The following is an 18,050-nucleotide window of genomic DNA, read 5'->3' on the forward strand; positions in this document are numbered from 1 at the left end:
ATGCAACAGAAGTGTGTTAAGAACATACTGTACCTACAATTGTAAATTAGAAATGCTTGTAAAATGCAATTTTTATAAAGTAGGCACTTAGTTTAACGAAAAAAGGTTAAGAGGAAGGACCTACCTTTCTAATATGTAAAGTTTAAAAATGTTAGATATAAATTGATACTACTGAATCTTCTGCAAACACAAAGACAATTAAATGCTATGTGCTTGTAAAACACAGAAAAGAAGAATTTCTTTTTCACGGACATATGACTTCGGAGTAGTTTATGGTCAGAACTTCGGCACAATTATCACCTTTCGGCGGCACAAAATTATTTGTTAGGTCCTTGTGTCCAGTACCAAGATGGAGAGAAGATATACGAGAGAGTACTTTGTTTTCTTAACTACAGTTCATAGACTACACATGTTCAAGTGCTGACTTTCGTAGTTATGAGGGCTATACAGGAATTAGCTTGCAAAATCACTTCACCTAACTGTAAGCACCACAGGTCTCACTTCCACGGTGCTCCAAGGCACAGTTCACAAATGAAAAAAAAAAATTATAATAACCTAGTGACCTTCGGGTTGGGCCAGACATAGGTTGAAGATGTGCAAATATGTCCAACCAAGATAACCAAATCATAAAAGATGTGTGAATTGATGCAACCATCCTGTTTTTCACCCCTTCTGGAGACCATCTCTCTTGCTTATTTCTTGTCTTGTCTTTCTTGCCAATGGTGCTCACTTAAGCCTGTCACACGGATCATAGCACACATTGCATTGGCTGTCCCAAAAGGCATTGCGTCACTTAATGTTAGCAGATGTGTACAATTCTGAATTGTGAGCACACCTGAGAACAATTAAAGCATATCCTGACCAACACCACAAGTGGGATATCCAAATGCAAATAACTCCTGCGCTCAAAAAAAAAAGACTGCTTGAAGAAACTGTTTTTGAAAATAGTTTCTTATACATGTTTTGACAGTTTAACTTACTTTATTTCCATGTTATTGCACAGTTTCTTTAACTCTGTGGATATGTGGACTCACTGTTAGGAACTTCAAATAGCTTCTCAAGTTGCAAATGTACAAGACTAGAATGTAAAGTGAGGTGTGTCTCCTGCCCGTGGTGCAAGATGGCCTGAGCTCCAGAGCACGCACTCAGAGCTGGCCTCGCTTTGCCAGAACAAGATTAAAATGTTAGCAGTGTGCGGCCTCAGTGCCTTTCTGGAGGGCCCCAACTGAGTCCGGGAACTCGTGTTTCCACAAGTGTTGTTATCCAAATAGAAAGAGCCTACTGCTATTTCGTTTCACTTGTTTGCAAATATGCTGTTGTGGAGCACATTTTTGTTTTCTGGAAGGCCGCTTTGCTTTTAGGAAGGCAGCTTTGGGAGAAAACTGACCCTAGCCTGCTTTTTGTAAAGCTGGCTTAAGGTGCACTAATAGGGAAAAATAAGATGTTATTCAAAACCCCAAGGCTCTAACTAAGAAACGAGGACGAGACAAGTACACAGGACTGGTGCTGCACAATGTAGAAATATGGGCTGCTAGAGAAATGCTGCTAGAATAACCGAGTACGTGACTCAATTAACAACTGAAAAGCTACACTTCATGCAAAGCAAATTTACGCACAGTTAGTTGTAAGAGATCAGGATCCCTTTAAATATCTTTGCTGGGTCCTGGAAGGTGTCTACACGTATATGATAAAACATGTTGCTGGGCTATTTGGTGCACGATTCCTTATCAGAATTGTGGCGCAGCAAAAGATGAGGGACGACAGAAGTGACATGAACAGGTGCACACCCCCAACTGGTTTATTTTCAGAACACAGACTATATATACAGGGGTACAGCACATGCGCAACAGGCACAGTCAAAAGTGATCTCCCAGTGAGTAACATTAGCGTAAGCCAACGAGTTGCGAAATTCAGTGTGGGCACAAAGAGACAGCGCGACCAGTAGTGCATATTGTGTATGGCGCACAATCTAAAGGTAACCTCTAGGTATGACATGCCAGTGGTTTTCTCTGTGGCAGGCAGATTACCTCAGATTTGCAGGTGTGTAATGGAAGAGAGAAAAGAAAAATAAGGTTGTGAAAAAAAGCATGCCAGACATTTTGTGGAGTGCTCTTTGGTTATAGTTTGAAAATTCCATTAAGCTGCGGAAAGGCATACGTTGGCCAAACTGGCCGATGAATAAATTATTGCTTACGAGAGCATGTGCTGACCATGGGGAACAGAACTCGCTTGCACATTTCTCATCACTGTAAGTCTTGCACATGTGAACCAGCACTATCGGCTACTCGAATTCTAAAACAAAGTCATGATACAGTTGTGCACAAATTGACTCAGGCTTATTTTATCCCAAAGAAAGGTGATTCACATGTCAGTGCATCTTCTATTGTAATCCACAGTAATGAATATAACTTTCTGGGAGATCGCTTTTGGATCCTGTTGTACATATGCTGTACTCCAGTATATATAGTCTGTTTTGTTCTGAAAATAAAGCGGTTGGAAGTGTGCACCTGTTCAGTGCATCCCTTGTCTTTTGTCAAGCCACACACAATTCTGCTAATTAATGACTGCATGTGTGTGTCGTTTATACTATATTGGCTACAATAAATCTCAAGCCCGAATCCTCGTAAGGAAACGGCTTCCACTGTTGAAGGCGGCACAAATATTTAATTTCAGTGGCAATTTTCTTTTCTACTGAATTACAATAGTGAGAAACAACTGAAAAAGTTAAAGTGTTCATTTCAAATGCTGAAGTGCTCAAGAGCATGAAACAAGTGTTCATTTCCTTCTTTGCCTGTGCTATACCATTCAAGGGGCAATCATTGAAGTAGCCCAGTTTTCCAACATTTCACGCTACAATACCGTAATTTAGTTTGCAGAATATGTACACAGACTTGCATTTCATATGAGCTGCAGCACCGGTGACCGTGGCTGAAGAGGCTTCAAGAATTCACGGCGGCACCAGCATACGAAAAAATTGTAGAACTAAACACACTTCTAATTACTGGTGTTTATTACACCAATTTTTCGCACGTCAAGAGCCACTGTGCAGTTTTGGAGACCCTTAGACCATGGACACCAGTGTTGCAGCTCATATTAAACCCAACTGTACAGTGCTCAACAATCCAAATACATTGCTTGGAGCACATGGCTGCTGGCGCTTTTTGCACTACCAGTGGGCACTGGAGTCACCAAGCTGATGCATCATGGTATACAATGAAAGCGAAAGCCTTTGTGACGAATTATGACTGCATTTGGCCACCCCCAGTCATAACTCAGCACCCACCAGCGATACACAAAGCACTGGCCACTATGCAGTCGAATCATCGCATTTAATTCTCTGAACACCATACATTGCAGGGTTAGTTAGGCGTTACAGTTCACATTTGCTTCCACTAATATTGGTTAACTCCATTACCTTGGCGTCATCGACCGGCGTCACTTTGAAATCACTTTTACTCTAACACCACTTAAGATATCAAACATTATAACCCAACTTTAGGGTAATGGCGACATTGGGTTAAAAGAAATATGCTTCCACTAGAATTCTTTGCCGCAATTGCCAGCACATGACAAATGTTATGAGTGCTCAAGAAACAATCAGGCAACTTTCACACAGATAATTTAGGCGACTGAGAAGGTCTTGTGAGCAGGCTAGTTTCGTGTCACTGCCTAGAGAACAGCTGAAAAATGAAGAGAGAATTTAATGCAGTCCCTACACAAGCTCTTAAGAAGCAAAAAATTCTGGTGATAAGCAACAATAAAAATTTTGCAAATATGAAGCCCCCCCTTTTTGCACACACAAGGTACTAAAACAGGGTGTCTACCAAGTTGACATTTCCTAATTCCCCGAGTTTTCCAGGTTTTCCCTGAGTGTCGTTGCAAAATTCCTTGAGTGACAAAGAACTTTGTTTCATGTAAAAATGGGTTGACACTATATCGCCAGATGCTGTCACTCTCTAGTAAGCATGTTAAAGAATAAAAAACGACTTAGTTTAGTTTGAATAGTAAAGTAGTGTTTATTTTATTCAAAAAGGAAACAGAATTAAGGATGGGGTTAGTAAAGTGCACAGCAAATAAAATATCTTCGAAAAAAAAAAAACCCATTGTAAATCAAGTCGTACATTCTCTATATACGAATAAAAAGGAGATGCATACAGAAGCAAGTATTTTCGAATATGAGCTATTTCTATCATCTGATAGCAAGTGCATTGGCATGAGCCCCGAACTTTGTCACAAGTGAGATTCTCTCTCAGCAACTGGAAAGTCAACCTCAATTGTCCTGACATACTCTCAGCCTATGCACAATGCATCAGTTTTGCGTTTCACTGCTTTTTAAGAGTTTATTTTGGTTTTGATGAGGGACACCTGCATCTCGGCATCAGCCAACACCTTGCTTTTTGAGCTCAAGCTCCATGAAAGAAGCTTCCTTTGCCGTTCATTTCTTAATGTGTAGGTCCTTTCTGTTCTCGTCCTCCTTCCGCCACGTGTTCCTGCCACGGACCGTTTGAAGCAACCTCTTGTTGAGTTGTACAGTCAACGCCCAATTTTCCGGACTCCCTAAGGGCCGCGAAAACGTCCGAAAAATCGGGCAATTCGAAAAAAATGAATGCTTGTCTTTTACTGACATTAAGTGCTCAAATCGCCATAGGCACATCCGAAAAAGCTCTGAAGGCCTGCCAGTACACTTATAAGGCATATCGCTGGTCGTACTGTGACAGGAGACGGCGGGCGCACGCGTCTGTAATTAAGGAATAGATTATGTGCCCCGTGACAACTGCCCCCTTCCCACGCTTGTAATGCTTCACCGCAATACTTTTGCGTGTGCTTCACCACGTAACATTACTGTACGGAGGCGAAGCTGACTTTCAGAAACTAGCATTATCCAACGCGTTGTGCTTTCCAAGCTTCGAAGCCAATCGCGAGGACCACAAACGCGGAGTCGGGGCCATTGCTGACAGCGGCGAATCTTTCAATGAATAACGGCACAGAACGGCAAGAAGCTTAATAGCGAACATCGAAGCATCTAGGCCTAGCGTTGCCGCGGTGGTGGCTACGGCTGCCAGCGGATGGATCTGCGTGCGATAGCGCCGGTTCGAGGCGGCAAGGTAATCAAAATGGCGGCGGTGGTGGTGGCCTCGATTAATGCCGTTACGAACCTGCGGTCACGACAAAAAATCTGGAAAAATCGGACGGCGAAGGTTCTTATTCGAGCCAGCATTACCACAATTTCCGTTCCCTTTCAACAAAATTACTGCTCATTTTCCCTGATAGAAACACAAATTTGCTGAGTTTTCCCCGAGTATTTCCAGACTATTAAAAATCCCTGAGAATTCCCGGTTTTCTCGGCTTTCCCGGTTGGTAGACACCCTGTAAAAGACCACTTGTCTTAATCTCTGCAGCAGCCCCCTAAATTTAGCGGATATGGAGGTGAAAAGGCAGGTGGGATAGCCCGCAAATATGTAAAGCCTTCCAGCTGGTACCGATTGTGCTAAACAGTGAGAACTTACCTTGATAAATTAATTTTACAAAATATGTCCAAGAAAGCTACAAACAAAGGAGCAACACACATGGCATGTTGCTTATATTTGAGCACTTAAAAAACACGCACCTACATAATCAACTACAAGACAAAAAAATACTTAGTTTTTCTTGGCAAACATGGCTACCAAAAACACGTAACTGGAATTTTTTCGGGGTCATAAATCCATGTCCCCATAGCGTGACTAAAAGGGTTTATAAGAAACAAGCTATTCAATGCAATGTAACGTAAAAAAATGGCTGTGGCTTAGGTAAGGTTAAGCCCAGGATGCGAAGCATACTAGCCTTTATTTTAGTTGTTGAACCACTGTTTAGCCTGGTGAACTGCTGTTGCTTGGCTATATTTGGTTCGGCTAGACGAAGAAACAACTCATGCATTACTTCTTCGCCTTCAAGAGTGGAACGCGACAGCGTTCCCGTCGACCCGCCAAGGGGTGTAAGACAATGGGCTACAGGGCAGCGACTACGCGCCCCGCATTGGACGCGGTGAGCGTCGAGCAAAGCAGCGTTCGGCGCGGCAACGAAATGTGCACCTGAGCAAGAGACGCACGCCTTAGAAACAGCGCGTTTCTAAGGCAACACCGCATTCACTAGAGGCGTTTTTGTACCGCTTTGAAGCGTTGTACTCGTGCCTCAGTGGTAGCGTCTCCGTCCCACACTCCGGAGACCCTGGTTCGATTCCCACCCAGCCCGTCTTGCAAGAGTTGAGCCAAAGCCACTTCTCCTCTGTCGTGACGTCACGGTGTCACGTGATTTCATGGTCACCGCCGCGCCTGAGGAGCTGGGTTGAGCCCTCGTAATATGCTTCGCATAAAAAAAAACTATGCATAAAGAAGAACAAAAAGAGAAAAGACACTACAACAAATGGCAAAGTGCAAGTGCAACAGACGCATGCAGAACCCGCACCTTTAAACTCAGCCAGCAGCACTGACATGTCTCGAGAATTGAGACTGGTCGTTTGAGCAGTGGAAGCGTCTCTGCGTTGTTGCTTTTCTTTCGTGGTGTTCAGCAAGCCTTGACACGAAGCAAGCACAACATGCACAGGGGGGCGATGCAGGCAAGAAAGAACAGAAGCAGTGCATCGTAAAGGAACACATGACAAGCAAACATGGCATGCAAGCAAAGGGCACGTTCTCGGGAGCTCACTAAGTGGGTGCACACAAGCTGGGTTGACATTCTAAAAAAACATATTAAACAAATTCTGGGGTTTTACTTGCCAAAACTATGATCTGATTATGAGGCATGCCATAGTGGAGGACTCCGGATTAATTGTGATCATCTGGGGTTCTTACACATAAATTACAGTGGACTCTCTTTAAACAGAACCTCAAGAGACAAACGAAATTGGTTTCACTAATCAGGAGTTCAATTTACTGAGAGACACAGCTGAATACAATTCCATGAATATAAGACCACCCAACGTACATCAGGAAGGTTTTCCATTAAAATGGCAGTTCCATTCAAGAGATTTCCATTTATCGAGATGCCACTGTATAAGCACATGAATGCTACTTGCGTTTCACCCTCATTGAAATGCCTAGACGAAATTACAGTTTAAAGGATGTAAAACCGGGCGCAGTGACGAGGGAACATCACATTGCTCAGGGGGAGAAACATTAATAAAAAAAAACACCAGGGATTAAATTTATAAGTGTGCGAATACTTGAATATTCCATTTCGGATCGAATAGTGAACGATGTAGTAATTCAATTAATTCAAATAACTATGATTTGTTTTTGCAAATGTTCGGTGAAACACTTGGCTGTGGTTGGTGCCTTGATGCATGCAGTTTTCCCATGGCGCGCATTTTCTGTTGGTACAAGGTTTGACCAGGTTGATGAGTCCGATCAAAATGGTTAAGCAGTGCATATGGAAAGCACAAAAGCATTTGGTAAGATGGGGCCAATCAGCTACCGAAAGACATGTTGATCGTATAGCCACCCATAGCAACATATCAGCAACAAGCTTTCCAAGAAGGCTTGCGGCTCGCTACTAAATTGGTTGGAGGCAAACAACCACACCATTCGGTACGCTGTTTAGCCCGTTAGGCCTAATCGAAGTTGTGTCATCAGGTATCGGCAACTAGTTATGGCTTTATAATGAATTAATGCAAACCTTTTTGCAGTGGTCACAAGACATTCAGAAAGTTGACAGACTGCCTCGGCAATGAAAGCGAGTGTACAGGATAGCCATTCTTGACGGTGGCCACCATCTTTGTGAAACACTGCATGGTGGCCTCTCGTTCCGAACGCCGTTCTTAGGCACATATCGGTCTCTTTTTGTAGCTTTGAGCAACCTGTCGAAGAATAGCTTTAGATTTAGATGTAAAGATCGAATGTGTCATGCGACTAGAATGCTGAGCGCCCGGTTGCAAATGCATTTACACGGATGGCAGATGGACGCGGACAGAAAGAAAAATGGTGAGAGGGGGAGCCATCGCACCAGCTTGCCATGGGCCTCCTGGTTTTGAGAACCTACGACAGGCAGCAAACGATGCCGAACCCGGCAGTGAAAAGGTGCCCGCTCCTTTTCATCGGCACCGACAGTGGTAGACTCATGCTGCACCAATTACCGCGTGGAGCGGTGCCAAGTCACGTGACGAGTGGCCCCCACTTTGATCCGTCACACAGATTGCCCTTAACAAGCTTATGATAACCCACAAAAACCACCTGCAATAAAGATGGAAAAAGCCTTGTTTTCTGGAAAAAATCTGGAAAGCAAACCTTTCTTAGCAATAGAAGATTGCCATTAAGTCCAGTTATAGCCCACTATTAAACTGAAAACCTCATTGGTATTCAGGACAACAAAGCTTTTCTATTTCCTCAGCTTGAAGGGGAAAAAGCACTTGATTCTATTCGAAAGACATTCTATTGATAAAAAAAATATTTTCCAGATCTTCGTATACGAACTGAGTGGTTATCAGTGCAGTCATACTAATTTGGTGTTCCCTTTAATAACAGTATTCTCATATTATACATCTAAATTCCTTCATACCTAAGTTAGTGATAGCTAGCAACATTCTTGTTACGTAATGAGAGAAGACATTTGAGCCTGTGCAGCAAAGCATATTTTGGCACAAATTTGTAAGGATAGATCTTTGGGTAAAATTTGTTCATAATCAATGTCTGGCTTCTTTTTTCTTGATTCAATTAGATATTCCAATCGAAGTTTACAATTCAGTATTTGCAATGCCCTTGTTTAAGATCCCTGGAAATACAACAACAACAAGAAATAATGAACATTAAATCAGTAAATCATTTTAAAAAATGGGGCAGGCATGAGGACCATACAGGGCTGTGCTGACTGGCCTCCAGACTGTCTGAAATTTTTATACATATTTTTTGCACAGTTTCAGAGATAAACCAATAAACCTAATTTTACATTTGTTCTGTCTCAATATGGGTTTGGATGAATGTTTTGCTGTGGTTTGCAAGTACTGACTAGTTAAAACATAGTGCAGGCACGTTAACACAGACGTACCTGAAAAAGTGCATTTGACCAATATAAAACGCAGGCAACAATGCACACACGCAAGAGAAAAGGCGCCTTTGTAGATCACGAGTATTACAGTGCTAGAGGCGGCAACCCCAAATATAAACAAGGCAGCCTGCCTGTTCAGGTAATACACTACATCACAGCAGGCATGCACGGGTTACAGAAAAAAAGTAGTCAATTACAATTACTTCTGTAAAAACGTCTGAACACCGATCATTGCACGGGGAAAAAAAAATTGAATTTTGACGACAAAATTCAGGGGTGCGATCATTACGCGAGTGCGATCATTATGCAAGTACATATGATAGTCAGCTTACACTTGGTTGAGCAGGACTGCAGGATGTCGGCAATGACTTTAGAAAAAAATGTCCGACCAAGGTCTGTGAGCAGTTGGTGTGGAGCACCATGCTGTAGAATCACGTCGCATAAAAGAAAATCGGCGACATGTGTGGTGCAGCTTGTTGGAAGCACTCTGGTGATGGCATGGCACGTGGCATAATCTGTCACCACAGTGACCAACTTCTTGCCAGATTTGGATAGAGGGAAAGAGGCAAGTAAGTCCAAGCCAACACGAAATAACGGCTTCGAAGGAATGTTGAGCAGTTGAAGGCACCCAGCAGGAAGCGTCGATGGTGTTTTCCAGCGCTGGCATTTCTCCCATTCCGCAACGTTTTTCGGATAGAACGGGCAAGGCCTGGCCAAAAGAAGCATCGGTGAATCCGGTCATGGGTGCAAGAGACGCCAAGGTGACCTGTCATTGGTAAATTGTGAAGTTCTTAGAGAACAGCTGACCGGAGTTGTTTGGGAATGATGAGAAGTAGGGCAGGACCATAGGGGGCGTACATTGTGGCGGTACAATACACCATCCCGGAGGACAAACAGGTGAAGGGACGAATCAGAAGGTGAAGGTTTCAACCCATCAATGATGGTGCGCAAGGTGGCATCATGGGATTGCTCGTCAGCAACGTGTAGCAGCTGAGAAATGGAGAAAACGCAAGCGTCGGCATTGGGGTCAGAGTCGGTGAGTGGTTCGTCTACTTGATAGCGCAATTAACAGACTGCATCTTGATGTAATCGGCGCGACTTGTACACTACTGCATAGGAATGTTCTTGCAGCCGCAGAGCTTAGCAACCAAGCCGGCCGGTAGGATCCTTGAGTGAGAAAAGCCAGCAGAATGCGTGGTGGTCCGTGATTACAGAAAACTGCATGCCATACAAGTACGGGCGGAATTTGGAAACTGCCCGGACGAGAGCCAGGCATTCACGGTCTGCAATCGAATAGTTGTACTCTGCTGTTGTAAGGCGGCTAGCGTAGGCGATAACACGATCTTGACCCTGTTGGCACTGGGCTAAAACAGCGCCAATACCGTGACCACTGGCGTTGGTACGCACCTCTGTAGGAAAGGACGTGTCAAAGTGGTCCAGTATAGGTGGACAGGTGACGTAGTGAGAATGTTGGCGAGGTGGGCAAATGCAGCAGTTTGAGCGGGGCCCCACGTAAATGGCAAGTCCTTTTCAGAAGAGCAGTAAATGGTCCGGCAATCGCTGCGAAGTTCTTAACCAAGCGTCGGAGGTAGGAGCAGAGTCCTATAAAACTTCGAACGTCTTTGACAAACTGAGGTACAGGAAAAGACGTGACAGCATGAATTTTCTCCGGGTCTGGTTGAATACCGGAAGCGTCAACGAGGTGGCCCAGCACTGTAATCTGCCAACAACCGAAGTGACACTTCGATGAATTTAGTTGGAGCCCAGCCTTGCGGAAGACTTGAAGAACAGCTAATAAGCACTCAAGGTGTGTCTCAAATGTAGGCTAAAATACGAGAATGTTGTCTAGGTAGCCGAGGCATGTTGACTATTTGAGCCCTTAAAGCAAAGAGTCCATCATACGTTCCAACGTTGCTGGAGCATTGCATAGAAAGAATGGCATAACTTTGAATTGATATAGACCATCAGGGGTGATGAATGCAGTCTTCTCTTGGTCCTTTTCATCCACAGAAATTTGTTAACAACCAGACCAAAGGTATATTGATGAAAAGTATTTGGCACCGTGGAGACAATTCAGGGCGTCGTGAATGTGAGGCAAGGGGTAGACGTCTTTCTTGGTAATGCAGTTTAGATGACGATAATCTACGCAGAAACGCCATGTGCCATCTTTCTTTTTACCAAGCACCACGGGCGATGCTCAAGGGCTCGACAAAGGTTCAACAATGGCTTTGGCAAGCATCTTGTTCACTTCATCTTGAATAACCTGACGCTCTGGAGCAGAAACTCGATATGGCCGGCGATGAATAGGACTGGCATCACCAGTGTTTATGTGATGCTTAACAATTGAAGTCTGGCCCAATTGGTAATTGTTGAGGTTGAAGATATCGTGGTAGGAAACCAAAAGGCAACACAGAGCGGCTGCTTGTTCAGGCAATAGGTCCACGGCAATCATGGGACGAAATGTTGCGTGAGAGCAAATAGCATCCCGTGGACATGGTGAAGAACCTGAGCAGACGTCAACTGAAAACGTCATGACGTCTTCATCTCCTATAGCACACAGCGTTGCAACCGATATGCCTTGGGGTAGAACTTCCTTTGTCAGACCAAAACTGACAACGGGCAGACATGTCCGGTTGTCGGTGACGGTGACGACGGAGTGGGGCACAGTGATATTGCGCATCAAGAAGACATCAGGAACAGGTGTGGTGACGTAATCACCATCGGGCACAGAAAAAGAATACAGCAAATCGACGAAAGTCAAGGCTTTAGGCAGATGAAGTTCGAGGCAAAGGGTGCCAACAGAACAGTCGATCAAAGCCGAATGTGCCATAAGAATGTCGAGTCCGAGGATTAGGTCATGGGGACAATTGGTCAGCACTGTGAAAAGAACAGGAGCGTGGCGGTCAGTGATACTTATACGGGAAGTACACATCCCAGGGACGTCAACAGTGCTGCCATCAGCCACGTGTTCGGCTCAAGTAGTAGTAGGCATGAGAACCTTCCTCAGTCGACGACGGAGGTTACAACTCATTATGAATATCTGGGCTCCAGTATCTATTAACACCGTCAAAGGGACACCTTTGGCGTGAACGTCAAGTAAGTTCTGGTTCATTAGGAGCGGCAATGGAGGATTTCGACACGACAAAGATAATGCAACGCTACCCCCAGGAGCTGCATAGTACAGTCTTCCATCCGGGAGGGTCCATAATTGGTCGGCGACAAATAGCGGCGTGGCTGGGGCTGTGGGGACCGACGACGCTGAGGTGATGGCGAGTGAGAACGACGACTGTCATTGACGGATATATCAGAGGTAGGAGGCATACGGCGAGGCGAGTAACGGCGTGGGTCGGCATATGGGCAAGGAAAGGGGGAAAAGGAGCTCGAATAAGACGGCGTCGAGGAAGTGCGGCAGTGGTGAGCGACATGGCCAATACGGAGGCATGGAAGCAAATGGGCTTGTCATCCGGAGTTCTCCACTCAGAAGGGTTGCGGTATCTGGGAGGGGAACACAGATTGCTGTGAGGCATAGCTGTTGGCACCGGTCGGGCGTCAGGTTGGGAATTGGAGCAGGCACCAGGAAAACCGAGGTTTGCAAATTCTTGCCGCACACGTGCCTGAATGAGAGAGATTGCTGGGGCTGGTTGGCCAATGGTGGGGTCAAGTGGGCGTGGATGGAACGGTGCAGGGCTTGTAGCCTCGAGCTCGCAGCGAACAATACGTATGACATGCTCATTTAAGGGTGGTGAAGCGGTAAGGCCGACGCAAGACGACGTTGCAGCCGTGTTCAGGAGCCGGAAGAACTGTGGAATGACGCGGTGGCTTTTGGCGAGCTCAAAACGGCAGCATTCCTTGCTAATGACGTCGATGGTGGACACATCGTTGAATACCAACAAGTGGCCATGATCCCTTCGAGTACGTGGCCGACTTTGTCAACCTCTGCCATTTTGTCGTCGACTTTCCGGCAAAGACTGAGCACGTCTTGTATGTACGAGACATACGATTCAGTAGAAGACTGAACTCAGGTAGCAAGCTCTTTTCTAGCAGCCAGCTGCCGACCCGTGGAATTTCCAAAGAGGTCGCTTAGCTTCTCCTTGAAAGCATACCAGCTAGAGATCTCGTCCTCGTGTGTCCAGAACCAGACACGAGGAGTTCCGCCCAAGTAGAATAAGACATTCGCTAGCATAATTGTAGGGTCCCAGCGGTTGTTTCGGCTAGCACGCTCATACAGGCTGAGCCACTCCTCAACGTTGACATTATCTTGGCAGGAGAATACGCCAGGACCGCGGGGATTGGTGACCGTAAGGTACATTGTTGTTGGGGTCACAAGAGTAGAAGCAGACGAGGTGTCGTCATTGGGAGCCATGTCAGACAGCAGGATGGTGCGGCCGCTGCGGAGCTTCGTGGCGGGAATGGCGAATGGCACCTTCCACCAAAATGTTACGCAAACGAAGGCTTAAAAACTAAAGACTACTTACAAAGTATATTTACAAAGGATAACTGCAGTGCTGGCCAGTTCAGCTGACAGCTCTAGAGCTAGAGAGCGTTCGTCGTCTTCGTCGGGGTGCCCACGTGTATCGTACAGAAGAAACAAGCAATATGCATCTACGAATATTTATATTTTTAATGATAGTCCTTTTATTTTCGTTTCCTTGATGGTGCGTGCTGCATGTGTCACCACTGTTTGTATAAGTAATTTACAAGTATAATTTAAGCCTTGATTTTTAATTTATTACTTTTTTTTTTATAACTTTACTGTGGGAACTATTTGCTGGCTACTTACATTGCAAGTATCTATTGGTGGCATTTTTGTCTTCTTACTTCTTTTGGTACTTCCATTCTAGGCCTTTGACAAAACAGTATAATACATGGCACTGACATCTACAAGCACAGGGTGGCCAGTAAAAAATAATACATTTGCATGCTAAGTTTGGAGCGTGTACAACAACCTTTAAAATTCAAGCTAAGCAAAGCTAAATAACTTTCAGTCACACAATCTGGCACAGATGATTGCATTGACAAAGAGAACATGCACTAGAAATTTTGTTACGGTCTGCCGACCACAAAAAAATTGCTGGAGTCACCCTTGAAAATGGAGTAGACAAATTTGTTGGGTGTGTATTCAAGGGTTCCTGGCTCTCAAAGAAAGATGGCAAAGGCCGAGGCTTGCTTGTGAATAAGGGGGTCTGTGGTTCACAGTTCGTCCACAAGCATGGCACTGCTGAGAGGGAACCAGTGGAGCAGACATGCAACCATGCAATAAGCATGTCTGGATTAACTCCAGAGATCCATAGCCAATCCACGGTGCGGTCCAACACGCACACAACGGAATGAGGTGGTTAAAACAAATTCTGAGAAATCTGCAAGGCAAAGGTACTTTCAAGGAAGGAAAAGTGTCAGCTGATATGTTTCTTCAGAGTGTCTTTTTTGTTTCACGTACTGCTTTGAACTTAGATCACTGAATTTTCAGTTAACTAGAATACGCAGCACATCTGCTAGACTGAAGGATACCTGTATCCTCTTTCCCTGTCTGGTAAAAATTTTACCTGTAAGCCAACTAATTCATGCATTGTGCATTTATACAAAGCAAATAGAAAGAGAAAATACTTCTGAAAGTTTCAGGAGTATTTATTCTATCATGAATTATACAAATTAATTAGACTGCAGAGTGTTTATGGTTGTTCAAGCATCCAAACTCACTGTCACAAATGTGTCAAGACTCGTAACAAATTACTGCACTAGAATTGTCCAAGGCAATTCTAGTGCAATTCAGTCTACGGCAACTCTAGCGCTGTTAAAAATAACGATAATTTTTTTAACAGTAAAAGATATTTGTACGGTACCTCCACTTTATTTCTGCTTGAATTCTGCTGCAATAGTGAATTCCTTGCTCTAACCGATTCAACAGAACACATTAGTTGTTTGCCTCGTTTTTTTGCAGCTTTAGTTACCAACACTTAGCAAAACCACTACAAGCATCTACAGCCCCTTGCTTTTGTGACAATGGGGCCACCTAACAATAGTGGTTTTCCTTTCTTTTTCTTTTATGAACCAGGTAGACAAAGAAGCTAGGTATTTAGTGAACAATGTAGACAAAAAAGAATGTTAGCTTTTGCAAAACTTGAACAAGAACAAAGCAAGTGTGGAAGAAAACTTGTTAAACTTGTTTGAGTGAGAACATAGGTCACTCACTCTCTTGAGCAATGCACCTTCACAGCTTCACAGTCCTTTCCCCCCCTATACAGTTTTGTAGTGCAATGTAGACATATTGTAAGAAGTTGGGATCCCCGGTGCCTACCGATGAGTGCCTCAATGTCGAAGAAGAGCACATGGCTGTCCTGATCCACGGGGTTGGTCCGGAGCCCCTGTATCATGAGCGGGTGCGCCCGGGAGCGAGCATGGGCACTGTCGCCCACATCGTGGCCCATCCCGTGCTGCAAGGTCAGCGGCAGCACAGTTAGATCGCGCAACAAATGGAGTGTCTTCCCTTCACGGGGAATTCAAAGGTCACTCACAGCGAAATGTGACCTCAACACACTAATGGGGCTGCATTCTCGGTTGACTGCTTTCAGAGAGGCATTCGCTTTGGCATGACACGGTGTCTGGCACAATGCCTCACCAGAATGATGGGCGTTTTGCACACGGGCTTTAGCCGACCAACTGGTAGCTGATGGCGAAATCCCTTACAGTGATTGACCCCCATCCATGGTTCCAGTTCATTTCTACCTCCGATACTGGTTGCAGTTTGATGTCAACGTGCCAGATGTACCGCTAACCCTGAAAAGACCGTCTTATTTTTGAAGTGTCATGGCACCTCGTTCTTTGGATTGCTATGCACTTTGTTTTGCTACCGTCTGTTCAAATGGGTCAAGTACTAGTCTGATACAAGTCAGTACAGTCCAACTTCATCCTGCGTGTCCTTTCAAGGTGGCAAAAGTGCTACCTTACGGCTCTCATTTGACACCTGTGCCAATAGGTGCTAATTTTGTTGTGAGCAGACGTGCATGGACGTTGCAATTTCAGGATAGTTGTATAATTCCCAACGATGCCTTGTCTTTCAGTCACAGTTGCTCCTATGGCCGTCTTATGGCCTTCCTATGCCCTCCAGCATCAAGCTTTGAAGCTTCCTAATGCTGCTGTAGAAGTAACACAAAAAATAACACAGGGAAGAAAGGAGACCATGCACACAGGACAAGTGCTGTTCTGTGACAATTTCGCCCTGTGTCATTTCCACGCTACCCCTATGACAAAGCTTAACCATTCCCCAACATTCAACACTGCTCAGCTCTGCCAAACCTCGCCAAGAGGAGTGATCTGTTCTTTAGAATGATTCATGAAAAATGAAGATGCCGCACATATGTCTTGGCGACCTAGCGATACTGAGTCCTTTAATTTTAACAATGGTGGCGTGCCAGGTGCCTCCACACTCATACTTCTTATATAACTTCTTATGCAACTATACAGAGTGTTTCAGCGAACACTTTTAAAATTTTTTAAAGGTTGCCTGTGGCAGGTAGCTCAATTCTAGTTTATGAGCCTGTCTACTCGAAGTGGCGGATGCTACTTGCACAAGAAATTGATATGCAAAATCGACTAATTAACAAGAATTCACTATTAACTTTGTAGCTAATTACCTTATGACCCATACTGCAATTTACAAATTCTAGCAGTGGACTTCGCAAGGCGGATTCACTTGGAACGAATTCTCAGGACAACACCAGTTTCGAGATTTAAATTCCCAAACTTTGCGGAAAAATGCATTGGCATTCCAATTACTTGTGTGCTTCAGTCCATGAAACGACATTTTGTTAACAAATTACCCGGAACACCAATGCATACCGTCAGCCTCATACAGGTGTTTGCCAAGAAGAGGGGGCTGGTGGAAAAGCTGACTCGTAGCTTAGAGAGTTTGAGGCCGCCATCATCAATACTAGCTTGCCGCAGCATCAAACGAAAATAACATACTTTTGTTGTGCAATGTGAATAAATACTGCATGTTTTCTGCCCTTCCATTGCACTTTCTTGTAGTTCCATTTTGGCAGGTAAGTGGGCGATCTCCCGCTATTTTAGTTAAGCAGTACTACCGTTTAGTACATACTTTTTCCGAGCTCTGGCCAACTACAGTTTAACAAGGTTTCACCGTATATCGTGGTCATGCACTAATTTTTATTACACAACACACTTATTTCTATTTAGGTGGCACCAATCTCCAAAACATCTTTTGCTTAAGTTCACTGTGCTAAAGTTTACCCTCTTAGTTTACCCTTTATTACTACCCAGGGCTTTTTGAAGACTGGCAGAGTTTGTTTATGCTTTTGTATAAGTGTTCTGAGATTACAACAAGATATGCCTAAATGCCACCAGGTTGACGAAGTTGCCTAGCTCGGTCTGCCTGTTAGAGAGAGAGAGAGCAAACACTCATCTCCACAACACAACAGCTGGTAACGCGTGAACCGTCTGCTGCCCATGCCTTTTCCCCCAGAACACGCAGAGTGCCCAAGGTGTCTCTGACCTGGTGTCCAGGAGCAGGGTGGTGCGACGAGTGGTGCTGCTGCTGTAGGTGGTGCAGTCCGCGCTGGGCTGCGTGCCGAATGGCAGCCATGTTACGGTGGCGCAGACCCCGGAAAAGATGCACCGCAGGGTTTGTCATGCGCTCTCCCGGGTGGCCAGTGTATTCGTCGCACGCACTCAGAACCTCCTCTGCTGCCAGACCCTGCAGCACCCGGTCCAGGTGGCCTGCACAACCAGACGCATCCCATGAGTACATTAAAGGGGCCCTGAAACACTTTTTCTAACTAATCATACAATGGCCTCACTATTAAAGGACGGACGTCATCTCATGAATCTCTTGGTGCAAAATTTTTTAGAATCCTTCAACTATAAGTGTAGTTATCGCACCAATATTCAGCTTTCTTCCTCATTTTGTCTCCACTACATCAAAAAGTAGCAGACACAAGGTACAATTCGGCGTCTGATATGGCATCCCACACACTGAAAGCAGAGTGTTTTGCAGTGCCGTAGCATTGGATAAGATG

The 18,050-nt window shown here is 44.7% G+C and overlaps 1 protein-coding gene across 6 annotated transcripts in view; it reads right to left on the bottom strand.

Moving 5' to 3' along the window:
- The window catches only part of Rbcn-3B (WD repeat-containing protein Rbcn-3B), a 170,238-nt gene that overhangs the window by 80,804 nt on the left and 71,384 nt on the right, over positions 1 to 18,050 (bottom strand). For 4 of the 6 annotated variants that reach the window (XM_065429600.2, XM_065429599.2, XM_070536877.1 and 1 more), the window contains exons 15-17: positions 17,528 to 17,751; positions 15,314 to 15,449; positions 6,445 to 6,552 (exon numbers count right to left, since the gene is read on the bottom strand). In XM_065429600.2, coding sequence (XP_065285672.1) covers positions 6,445 to 6,552; positions 15,314 to 15,449; positions 17,528 to 17,751 — 468 coding nt within the window. The remainder of the gene's footprint in view (positions 1 to 6,444; positions 6,553 to 15,313; positions 15,450 to 17,527; positions 17,752 to 18,050) is intronic. The other 2 variants (XM_065429602.2, XM_070536879.1) reach the window with 1 other exon arrangement.

This window comes from Dermacentor albipictus, chromosome 4, assembly GCF_038994185.2.
Source record: "Dermacentor albipictus isolate Rhodes 1998 colony chromosome 4, USDA_Dalb.pri_finalv2, whole genome shotgun sequence".
In the NCBI taxonomy this organism is placed as follows: domain Eukaryota; kingdom Metazoa; phylum Arthropoda; class Arachnida; order Ixodida; family Ixodidae; genus Dermacentor; species Dermacentor albipictus.